The sequence below is a fragment of the Capsella rubella genome, unplaced genomic scaffold (genome assembly GCF_000375325.1).
Source record: "Capsella rubella cultivar Monte Gargano unplaced genomic scaffold, Caprub1_0 scaffold_4, whole genome shotgun sequence".
Taxonomy (NCBI): Eukaryota; Viridiplantae; Streptophyta; class Magnoliopsida; order Brassicales; family Brassicaceae; genus Capsella; species Capsella rubella.
Genome location: NW_006238920.1, coordinates 6,311,583 through 6,323,850, shown reverse-complemented (window position 1 = coordinate 6,323,850; position 12,268 = coordinate 6,311,583). Strand labels below are relative to the sequence as shown.

The 12,268-nt window shown below is 30.5% G+C and overlaps 1 protein-coding gene across 1 annotated transcript; it reads left to right on the top strand.

Moving 5' to 3' along the window:
• The first annotated feature begins 9,267 nt into the window (after nt 1–9,267).
• LOC17887981 (pentatricopeptide repeat-containing protein At2g28050) lies at nt 9,268–11,274 on the top strand. The gene has a single exon (XM_006296391.2). The coding sequence runs from the start codon at nt 9,473–9,475 to the stop codon at nt 10,859–10,861; it is 1,389 nt and encodes a 462-aa protein (XP_006296453.1). The 5' UTR covers nt 9,268–9,472; the 3' UTR covers nt 10,862–11,274.
• The last annotated feature ends 994 nt before the right edge of the window (nt 11,275–12,268 follow it).

Genomic DNA, 12,268 nt, shown 5'->3' with positions numbered 1-12,268 from the left:
CTACAGTTTAGTTCATTTCTGTAAAGAGATGTGTATTGGGGATTCGTATATCCTCAATTTTTTTATAACAATTTTCTAATGCGACATCGCGGAAATAACGAAATATATCCGGATCGAATATGGTAATCATAATTTTTAAGTTCTATATCGAATATCCGTATTCAAATCGAAAACTCTAAATATCTTAATTTTTTCGAATCAAATTTGATCAAATCCTTTTATTTAAAACACACTGACGTGATTCGGCAGTTCGTTTTAATAAATAATAAATATATACATTATGATATTGTTGGGGACTGTTAGTCTTATAATTAAAAATGTGACATATCTTTACCATAAACCAAGTAACCTTTATCGAATAGATAGTGGATGATTATTTTATAAGATAATCCAGAGACCAAATCCTCGTAATAGCGTCAGAGAGAGTTCCTTGGGTTCAACAAAGTACTTCAAACCACCTGATAGTGCAGAGTGAAGAGTGAAAGGCCATACTTTCAAAATTGTTTATATTATCAGTTCTTACATATACAATACAATAATATTAATCTGGCTAAAGTTAATAGTTGCTTTTTTCCTGCTAATTGAAAAATAAGTATATGTTTAGTGGGTAGGTTTATCTATATTCGATTTGGAACAATAAAGATAAACCTTTTCTTTCATTTAATAAAAGCCGAATCAATTAATCTTCTTTTTTATATATAAGCGAAGATAGATCTCATATACATTTATGTATTTATAAAAATCTGGAGTAAATTTTAAAAGCAGTAGAAGTACATAAGTTAGACATATATGGGAAACTAGCTAATCTTGTTCTAGACCCAAGTTCAAACCATATATATGCAGATATTTTAGTTACTATTAGAATCGGACCGCACCGTGAAGTTTTAATTTTATTCGGAAAAATGAGATTTCCTAAGAGTGCAATCTTTCGTCTACATGGATTGATACTGTATAAAAAACAGTTTGGCACATATATTTATTTAATCTAAAGAAGGATGATACATATTAGTCCATAATTTCGCTTAAATGAACTTTATGAGTGGAAAACAAAGACTGTAAAACAAAACCATCAAACTGATTACCGAACATATGATTCAAATTGATTTTATTGAATCAATATTATTGATAGAGATAATATGTATATGCTCCATGCTTTCCCTACGTAGAGTTTATGTTTATTGTAGTTATAATTTCGTTTAAATTTTATATAAACACAGACACATACACACACATATATATTCATCAGTATTTTAATTATTACCTTTTTGTTATAAATATATTTGAGAGAGACAAATTAAATTGCAAAGAGCCAATATGAAAATCCCCAACTTCGAGAGAGACAAGTCCAGAATCAAGCACCACACCCCAATCTTGTTGTTTTCTCTTCATCCCTTACACATTTATGACAAAACATTTTGTAATAAAACCAATGGAAATGGTGTTTTACATGGCACTTGACAGGTAAAGGATGTGTCTGATAATATTACTTTTTATCTACATAAAATATTTTTGTTTTGAATTTAATATTAAATTATATTCAAAGAAAAGAAAAATAAGACATTGTTGGAAAATTTTCTAAAAAATATTGAAAACAGCTGCAAATGGTAGATTATATCGAGCTAAATACGAGAGTAAAGCCACCATTGAAAGCCTTCATAAACTAATTTTTTTCACACACCAGAACTATATAGTATACTAGCAGTAGACCCACGCTACGCGCGGGAGGTTTATAATTTTGTTTTGTTGATTTTTTATTCATATTGTGATATTTTATTATTTTTTAATTGATTTTCAAAAAATGTTATAATTATTTTCTCTTTAATTATTATCTTTCAATACTCAAATTTGGATTAAAAGCATTGATTCAATTTATGAAATATCATTTTTTTCTTTTTGATCATGTTATAAACTAATATTTCACTTTCATTTTATTTTTCCTCTTTATAATTTTTTATATACAATTACATAAATGCTGTTTTAGTCTAGCATAAATTTAAATTTTACTTCCATTCTAAAACTCAGTAACATATTTCAAATATTAAATTATGATCAATTTAAAATGAAAGTTGAATTATATTATTACCACTAATAAAAAAAATGTATTGTTTTTCTTATTTTAACATTTCATTTTTTTACATAATTTATATTTATGTATATAAACTTTCTATTAATTAAATAAGTAACATAAATATGTACTAAACGAATGTTTTAAATTTATTTTAATTTTTAAACAAAAATGTGGCTTAGGTGGATGCTTAGGTGGCATCATGAGAAGAGAGAAAAAGCTAACTTTATATATATAGATAGATGTTAGCTAGTGTTTTGTATTATAAATAAATTAAGTATAGATGCCTTTAAGATTACATTCTTTAAATATAGATGTAAATGTTAATAATGTGTTGTATATGAAGATGTAGATGTCCAACTTCGACATGTAGACGATGTATAATAAGTTTTCTAGCTGTGCGTAATTCTCCAATCGTTTTATTTGAATGGACCGACGACATTTTATCATTGACCATTTCTTGACACGTGAACTCTTTAATACAAAAGAATCATTTGGACCATTTTTATGTTCGTAAGAAATCTTTGTCTTATAGATGATCGTTTGGTCTAAAGATCAGTTTGTGTGCTTGTTTTGGCAGTATCTCGAATCGGCTTTGTTAACTTGGTGTTCGAGAAATGATTGTTTCCACTCCACAAGTCCAATATCCTTTGCTGCAGCTTTTCTTGATCATTTCATATTAAGAAATGTTGTAAAAAGAATAATTTTGGATATATAATAAGTAATAACTATTGAGTGAGAGAGTAACAATATTATATAAAAAAAAATATCGATGAATCGATTGAAAAGTGTATTGAACGATGAACGATGACATGTGGTATTAAGGACTTGACTTATTGGCTTAAAAACTTCTTTCTCCTACATATATAATACATATGGTATATATCTCTTCTCACAAAGGACAAGAAAGTAGAAAGTAAGTAATCTCAAGTATATCTAATTTCACATAGAAATTTAATTGAATAGAATATATTATAAAATAGATTTGAAAAAAAAAATCAACTGCATATACTTTAGGCCTTAATTAGGGTTTTCTAAAAACATAGAAACTAATAGAAATATATAGTTTTATATATGATCAATTGGATGGTTTCTAAGTAGGAATAATTAATATATATATTTTTTGTTTCGTCGTTCTGAAATACAAAATATTACTACTCCTTCTATTTTTTGCTTTATTTTAAATGATATTTTTAATTTTTGATATAAAATTAAATGTATTTGTTTTTACTAATCAAAGCTTACCTTGTGTTTTCTTGTTGGTTGATTTATCCTATTCAATAGTTTTTAATGTAAAAAAGTAAATTCGATTAAAAATATATATTTTCTTAACTCATGTGTACAAACCTTAATTAAACACAGAGTAATTCTATGGTGACGACGTATTATTCGAAAATTCCTTATCAATATACACTACTTAATATATGAATATAAAGATTCTGCATGTCTATTCTTGAAACTTGAAAATTGCAGACTTTATAATCAAGAAATATATTCTTAAGCAATAATTTTACATCCTTTATATCTAGTCATTGGAATAAATTCATTATTCTAAATTAATCCTACTTTAATGCAATTTTCTATTATATATCTATGTGGAGTTTTTTTTTGAAATTCTAGATTTTATATTTTAATATTTAATGCCCAAACAAATTAGGTAAAGACAATTTGGGTTATAATCTCTGTTATTGAATTAAAAATGATCAAGAACCCTTTTCATGATTAGGTTGGTATTTCTCCAAGATGAATTATGACGCGCTAATTTTTTAGGAGTTTGTCTCCACTGCTTGAGTTAGAAGCACTTATGTAGAGATGTGATGCACGACTGCTGAACGGAAGATTGAAATCAATTTCCTGACGTACATGTCGAATATGGTGAAGATGGTGTCTACATTGATAGAATATCCTATTTTGTAACATATTTAAATGAAGTGTTGAATATTAAGAAATAGTTTTCAACATTTATTTTATATTAATTCGTAGTTCTAATATTAAAACAGATAAACTAGGACGGATAAGCTGTGTTTTACCTTATTTTGTATGTAAAAAAATTTCTTCTGATTTTGATAACAGAACCTTCAAAAAAATATAAGTTGTCGACGAAAAATAAAAAAAATTTCTGTTATTGAATTGCTATTTCTTTTTGACACGTTATTTTTTCTAGTAGTACTATCTTTATTCTGGCAAATGGCAATAGTCTTTTAACCCCTAAATACTTTTCACTACACTGCAAAAGCTTTTCACTTAACTGTAAAAACTTAGTTGACTATGATTGGATTATATATTCTTGCCATTATTTTCTTACTGTCGTATTTTTTAATAACCACTAAATAATTTTTGGCTGAGCTAAACTATTAATACTTTAGCTAGATCCAATAATAGTAAAAAAAAATTTATATAGATTCAATAATATATAGTTTGGCAAATAATAAGAAGTAATAAGAAGTAAGACATGTGAAGTGGGAAAGTGAGATATATTCCTTCACGAGGTGGCCTCCAAGACAGCAGCGTCTAACTCCATTTTGGCCCATCTCTCTTCTTTACCAATTACACATAGACTCAGCTTCTACCAATCAAAACTCTATATCAAAAACAAATATTTATGCATATATTAACATTTTTAATCAAAAATATTATCATATATATATTATTCACACTCACATCTCTCTCACTGTGCCTATATATATATTATTCACAAACACACACACATCTCTCTCTCCTTCACCCTCTCTCTCTCTCCTGTTCTAGATCTCATCAGGTTTTTTCTGGTTATTATGTAGCTTCTATGATCTGATAACATGTTTTTTTTTATATATATACGTCATATACCTAATTTTTCATTGCAAATGAATAATAGAAATTTGTGGGTTTGTCTCATTTTACTATTTTAGCAGTATATATTACCAAGTTCAGAGAGAGTATTCAGTATTTTTATTTTCTTCTTCCACTCTTTCATCTTTATGTGTTAGGGTTTCGCTTCTTTTGCTCTACCACTTTTTTTTTTCTGGTTTGGATATTGTTAGGTTATAACTGAGATCTTATATTATATGTGTGTGTGTATATATATATATATGAAGGTACAAGTTTCTAGCTAGTAGCTATAAATTAAGAACTTCACAGTTAGATGATATATTTGTAAGTAGTGAGTTTGAGTTTGAGAGACAAAACATTGCTACATGTAAGATGGGAGACTAATTTACAAAGCCACGGTCGTTGTTTGCTGCTGTGGCATCATCAAGATTCACATCTCTGTTTGATGAACGGTGGTGATTCACTCTCCTCTCTGTGAAAATGAGAATCTTGATGATGCTGCATCGGCCATCAAGGACTATTATATTTTACTTCTCCATATGTACTTTCTATTCCATTCAAGATCTTCTTCAGGTTAGTTTTTCCTCATTTTATAACTTCTAAATACATAAAGATCTGACCAAGATCTGTTGTTGTGAGTATCTTTATTCATGTGATACCATGTTGGATTTGATTCAGGATCTCAAGTTTTTTGGCAGTCTTTTACATGTGTTGTTTCCATTTTTCAACCCCATTACATGAATGGATCCAAAAAGCTTCTCTTTCAACAAATGAACAAGAGTCACAAACATCAAAGATTAGTAAGGTAAGAGAGACAACACTATCATCAAAAGAACTAAGTAAGGTAACTCTCTACCATATCCCTTATTTTCTTTTCTTGTTTTTGGAAAAAGAAATGATATCATGGAAGTTGAGATAATGAAAGGGTCTAGCTAGATGGAACTATTGATGTCTAGCAAAGAAAGGTTTTTCAAGAAACACTGTCAGTTTCTTTTTTGCTTGTTGTTGGCTATTAGATTCAAATTGAGAATCAATTAGGAACTTGTTGGTGGACCTTTACTCATTGTAGACTAGGCATACTCAGTCCCACCTATTTGTGTCCCCCCTATTTTACATGTTTAGTTGTTCTTATAACTACAATACTACTGATGATGAACAATGAAGCAAAACTACTTATTTTTTCTTTTTCTTTATTCTCTTATGTAGACTGACAAGTCAGATTCTGAACAAAACTAATAAAAGTAATGAGTTTCATGTGTTGTTTATGAGTACCATTATAAGGCATTAATCAATCATCCCTAATATGTTGTTTCCAATCAAATTCTTCTTTTTTTGTTGACTTAACTTATGTCTTGTAATACATGTAGGTGTATATGTGTTTTAGTAATGTCTTTTGTATGCTATGACCGTGTCACTCTCCATCCACATACATTTAGTTATTCAAAGAAACGAATCATAGTCCATAAGTGGAAGTGAAATCATTCTATCTCATGCATTCTTGTAATGCACAATGGCAAGTTGGGCAACTATTTTTCATATCATGATGATATCTTTGATATGTCCGCCAATCACGTGTATCTTTGCATATATGTTCTAGTATTGGCAAATGAACTTGTAGTTTTACGAAAAGTATATCTCAAATTACTATAATATGTCTTCACTCCAACTTGCTAATTATTGGAGGACATAAGCTATATTATACACAAGGTACCATTATATATATTTTGCTAAAATTATTCTTATCCAATATTTGTGTCACCAAATGAACCTGATGATATGTTTTTAATCAGAAGTATTCTTCTATGTGTGAACCTTTTTGTATTTATCTATATAGCTATTGTCATGTTTCATCACATACATACAAAATGCAAAACAAAACAAAAACGGATTAGAATCTTTTGCGTATATCGATCTGACAAAATGAGATGGTCGTATTGTGGCTTGAGGGGGATGCATATGTGTGTGTGTGTGTGTGTGGTCCATTCAAATTGAATTCAAATGCAACGTTGAGTATGGGAGGACCATTTCATTTTAGTTTGTACTTATCATTATTCCAAAAATTTCTCAAACTTTAAGCTTGTTAATGTGTCTCTATTGCTAATTTGGCTCACTTTACTATTTTTAGATTATTAGATGATATTTTCATTCAAGTATTTTATCAATATCAAATAGTTTGCTCTACTGATATAGCAAATCAATGTCACATATTTGAAATTACTAGAATTGATGAGACAGTTTATATCTTTGATATATAATATATATTTCTCTGACTAAACTACACTTTACATTTTTGTCTTTCTCACTCAGAAATTTCTAAATATGATTTTGTGGTTGTTTCTCTTTCTATTTTTAGCTCCTATAATATTTTTTTAATATATATTTCGATTATGGTAGAAATGATTAAAGGCATAAAGTAATGTATATTTTTTTTTTAATAAGTAGACGTCACACCTATACATTTGGTGATTTGGGATATTGATATGATAGCTCAGCTCGACCCAAATTCAGGAGTATTAACTTGCGGAGAACGTCAATTACTTTATTTAAACTGTAATCCATTTTTATAAGGAAATTTGTCTTCTATGCCAGTTTTGAAACTCAATATTCTCTAAATGCCATTTTTGAAAACTCTTTTCAAATCCTGCCACAAAAAGTTTAGTATGGACGATTTTCCCCTCAGGCAAATGTTTTGAAAAAAACAAAATCAAAATAAAAAAGAAATCTTGTCCACAAGATCTGGTCCAATAGATCTGGTCCACTAGAAGATCTGATCCGACATAACTATTTCGAGTCTAGTCCACCAAAATTGGTTCGTCGAATGTTGTCCATCTATAGAGAAATGAATCTTGTCCACCATAAACGCATCACTTGTTTTATCATGTGGTCCGTCGAATCAGATCCACTTGAACTGTCAGCCGAAACAAGTCTACTGGATCTGGTCCGTCAGAATTAGTCCACTGGATCTGGTCCGCCGAATTTCATCTGCTGGATCTGGTCCGCCGGAATTCGTCTGCTAGATCTGGTCCGCCGGAATATCTTGTTATTGGAAGAAGAAAAAGAAGATGAAAAAGAAGAAACAGATAATTATTGAAAAAGAGAAAAATTAGGTTTTAGAAATTTTATTGATGAGAGGGCACCGGAAGTGGCTATGCTCCGCCGGAGTTTGTCCGCCGGATTTGTCTGCCGGATTTGTCCGCCGGAGTTCGTCCGTCGGATCTGTTCTACTAGAACTATTTGTTGTTGGAAGAAGAAAAAAAAGATGAAGAAGAGAGAGATAATGAAAGAAAATGAAAAGGGTAACATGGTCTTTTTACATTGGATCTATGGCATGTTTTGAAAGGAGTTATGAAAAATGGCATTTTAAAGAAGATCTGGTACTGTACATGGCATTCCCCACAATTTCCTCTTTTTATAAGACATTTTCATGTAATTTGTATTATATGAGATTTTTTTAATAAAAAATATTTTAGTTTTAATAGAAAGTATTTGACAAGTATCTTACAAGTAACAAACTGGATTAAACTATTTGGCAAGTAATAAGACATGTCAAGTTACCTGCAAGTAATTTGGATAAGTCCTATTAATCTTAACTTCTATGATTTCTATTTCCCAAAGAACATCTAGGATTTAATTTAATTCAACCGTGAACAGTTTCTTGAGTAAAAGAAGAAACGCTAATCTTGATTCTTCTTTCCTTAGTCCTTATTGTCTTCAGGTGATCTTTGATGAAAAATATCACTTATCTCTTTAATGTTTTTATTCAGTGGTGTTTCTCTCACAATGAGAACACAACAGTAGCGAGTCACAATTCAACACCACACACATATATATACATATATATTGCATCATTTCAAAGAGTTGCATTGGTTCATAATAATCACCTCTTTAATAATGCATAAATATGGCATATACAATAATATATATGACTTATATAATATAGTTAAGATAAGAGAGGAGGGTTATCAATACACCCAAATTCCAATTCTCTCTTCGAAACCAATTCATCACGGTGTCGTGTTTTTTTCTTTCTTTTATAAATCCACAATACCTTGTTTAATATTAGAATTCATAACATTAATATAAACTTACTTAGTAAGACACATAGACCACATATAACATAAATATTTTTACAACTACTAGCTTTGGACAAGGCACATATCAAGTCCAAAAATCAATTACTTGAACGAGGCAAGACAGATCACAAATACTTGTAAAATAGCAAGTACTGTATTTGCCTTGCGACTAGGCCGACTTCGAAGAGAATTAGCTTTGGAGAGAAGACATGTTTTTAAGAGCTCACAGAACTCGCTTCAACCTTATCCTTATGCATTGAGTTCATATATATAGGTGAAGGCAAGAAAATTCAAAATTTTCATAAGCTAAAACATCATGCATTTTCCTAAATTTTATACAAAATGTGTGTTATTGAGCTCGTTAGAAAATTTTGTCTGCACTTGTTTAAGAAATCGTGTCGTTCTCATATTGGGAAACCGAACATCGTGCCATTTGTTGGCGGCCGGTTCTAAAATTTCCAGCTCTGATGAACGGAGTGGTGTGACCGTGTGAGTGAGCCAGAGTTGCCGACGAGACGATTCGATGACTCTGCAAAGATTCCTGAAAACATTAAAGACAGCTAAACGAACTTATCCATTCTCAGTCTATAAGCTCCTTCTTGATTCTTCCTCTACAATCCAAACTCTTGATTCACCGGAAAAGCCACTCTCCGACCTCAATCTCTCCACCATCCGCCGTATTTTATCCGACCCAAATGTCAAATCCTGGAAATGCGTCTCTCTCTTCAATTTCATCCTCGAAAACCCATCTCTTTTCTCATTCCAACCTGATCTCAGAACCCACTTGTCTTTAACTTCCCGTGTTTTATCGGAGAGGAGATTCTCAGATGCGCAGAAACTGATGAAACCTGTGGCTATTGACGATATTCTCAGGTACCCTTTTAACGCAATCGTCTCTGGCTTTGTCGATGAATGTGTATGTGAGGAGAGAGTTGTTGCGAGGTTCTTTAATTCGATGCTTATGGTTTATTCAGAAAATGGAAAATTCGATGAAGTTGTTGAGGTTTTTGAGTATATGAAGAACAATGAGGTTAAGATTGATGAAAAGACTTGTACTTTACATCTCTTGAATCTCAAGAGATGTGATTTGATGGATTTAGCTAGAGATTTCTTTGGTTTAATGGTTGAATCAGGGCTAGATGTTGTAACTGTGTACTCTTTAACCGTTGTTGTTTCCGCGTTGTGTTGCAATGGAGAGATCAAGAGAGCAAGAGAATTAGTTGAGGAGATGGTGCTTGTTAAAGGGATTAAGCCTAACATTGTTACTTTTAAGTCGATGATTGATTGTTGTGTCAAAAGATGGGATTTTGAAGAGTTGGATTTGGTTCTTAAGTTAATGGAGAAGGAAAGTGTGATGCTTGATCTTGATACTTACAAGATTTTGATTGATGGGTTTACTAGTTATGGTAAGCTTGAAGAAGCTGAGAGGTTGGTTTTCAAAATGCATGATGAGAAGATAAGAGTGGAGACTTATCTGTATAATTTGATTATGAATGGGTACTTTCGATTCGGACTTGTGGAGAAAGCGTTTCAACTACACAGTGAAATGAGTTTGCGAGGTGTTGCTCCAAACAAGGATACGTATTGGGTGTTGATGAATGGACTCTGCAAAGCTGGAAAAGTGTGTGAAGCGATGAGATTGTTTCACGAGTTGCGAGTGAATGAGTTTAAGATTGATGAAGAAATGTTTATTACATTGACTGAAGGGTGTTACAGAGCAGGAATGATTGATAAATCTTTGGAAGTGGTTGCTGAGATGATTAGGGAAGGATTCATTCCGGATGGTACAGTAGTTGAAAGATTAGCTGATGCATTGTTTGAAGTAGACCGGAAAGTGGCACATATGATGGTTACATTGGTAGTTAAGAGTGGCATCAACCCAAAATCTTGTTCTGAATTTGGTCCAAAATGATTATCTGGTCATATAGAGGAACAAAAACTTATGTTGTCCGAGAGGATAGCATATACAGTGTATTTGAGTTGGAGAATGAAGTGGAATAATGAAGATGAAAGGGAACGGTGATGAACAAAAACAAGGTGGAGAAGGAATGATGAGGACGAACGATGAACGTGAGTTTGATTAGCAGGTCCAAGTTGCTGAGTCTTCCATGAAAACTGAGATAAGATCCAAGGAGATTGCTTGAAGATTGATTAGGTAGATTTTGTTCCTATTTTGGATCGAGAGAAAGCAAAGTTTGCAATGTCTTATGTCTAGAAGCTTAATGATTATGGCTATGTCGATTTTACGCTATACCAACTTGTATTTTGGAGAGTTTTGGAAAAATCTTTCATCAGTTGTATATATGTATGTTTTGATTCCCCAAATTAGCTAAAAAGATCATCCATATTGACTGTTCTGTTTTTTTAGAAGGTGGTAGTGTGTAAAAACAATGTAATTAGTGTAGAGATCTTCATGAAAATAGCTAATGTTTTCCATTGCATGAATCATTGTTACTTTTGTTAGTGTTGACGAGAGCAGAGATAAATGGGTTTGGTTCAGACGTTTTGGATCTCAAAACTGTATTTTTCTTTTAATACTATAACAACAAAAGAACACGAAATTACCAAAAAAAGCTTATGAACAAATATTTTCTTCAGTGTGAAATCATATTACTTTATGGGAAATTTCCATCAATACAACTAAGATGAGTATTTTTTTTTTTTTCAAAAATACCACTACTAGTTTTGTTTTTTGGTCAAAAAACCACTACTAATTTTATTTTCTAAAATACCACTAAAATACATTTTTTTCAAAAATACCACAAAAGTAGAACTAAAATTATGAATATTAAAAACTAAATTCTAAATCTTCAAAAGTAATAAACCTTACCCTGGAAAACTTTACCATAAATACAAAATAATCAACCAAAAAAAAAAATTACATTTTTGAAAATTAATTTTTTATGTTTATGGTAAATTTGGAAAATAAATTTTTGTTGTATATTTTAGGGAAAAAAACAAATTGTGGTGTTTTCTGAAACAAAACATAAAGTGTGGTACATTGTAGGGAATTTCTTTCATTTTATTCAAAAATTATGAGAACCTCACGAGAGTTTCTCATTTGAACAAGGTTAATACAAAATAATAAACTATTTTTTTTAGTTAACTGTGTTATTTAGAAAATATAGCTCTTTCATTGATTCATATTAGTTTGCATTATTAATTTTTGCTACTAAAATATTGATTATTAATAATTATGATTTTATTTCTTTCATATATATATCTATATATATATATATATATATATGTGTGTGTGTGTGTATAATTTAAATAAAATAAGTTATATTTAATTTTGATTTAATATTTTTTAAAGTGTTAA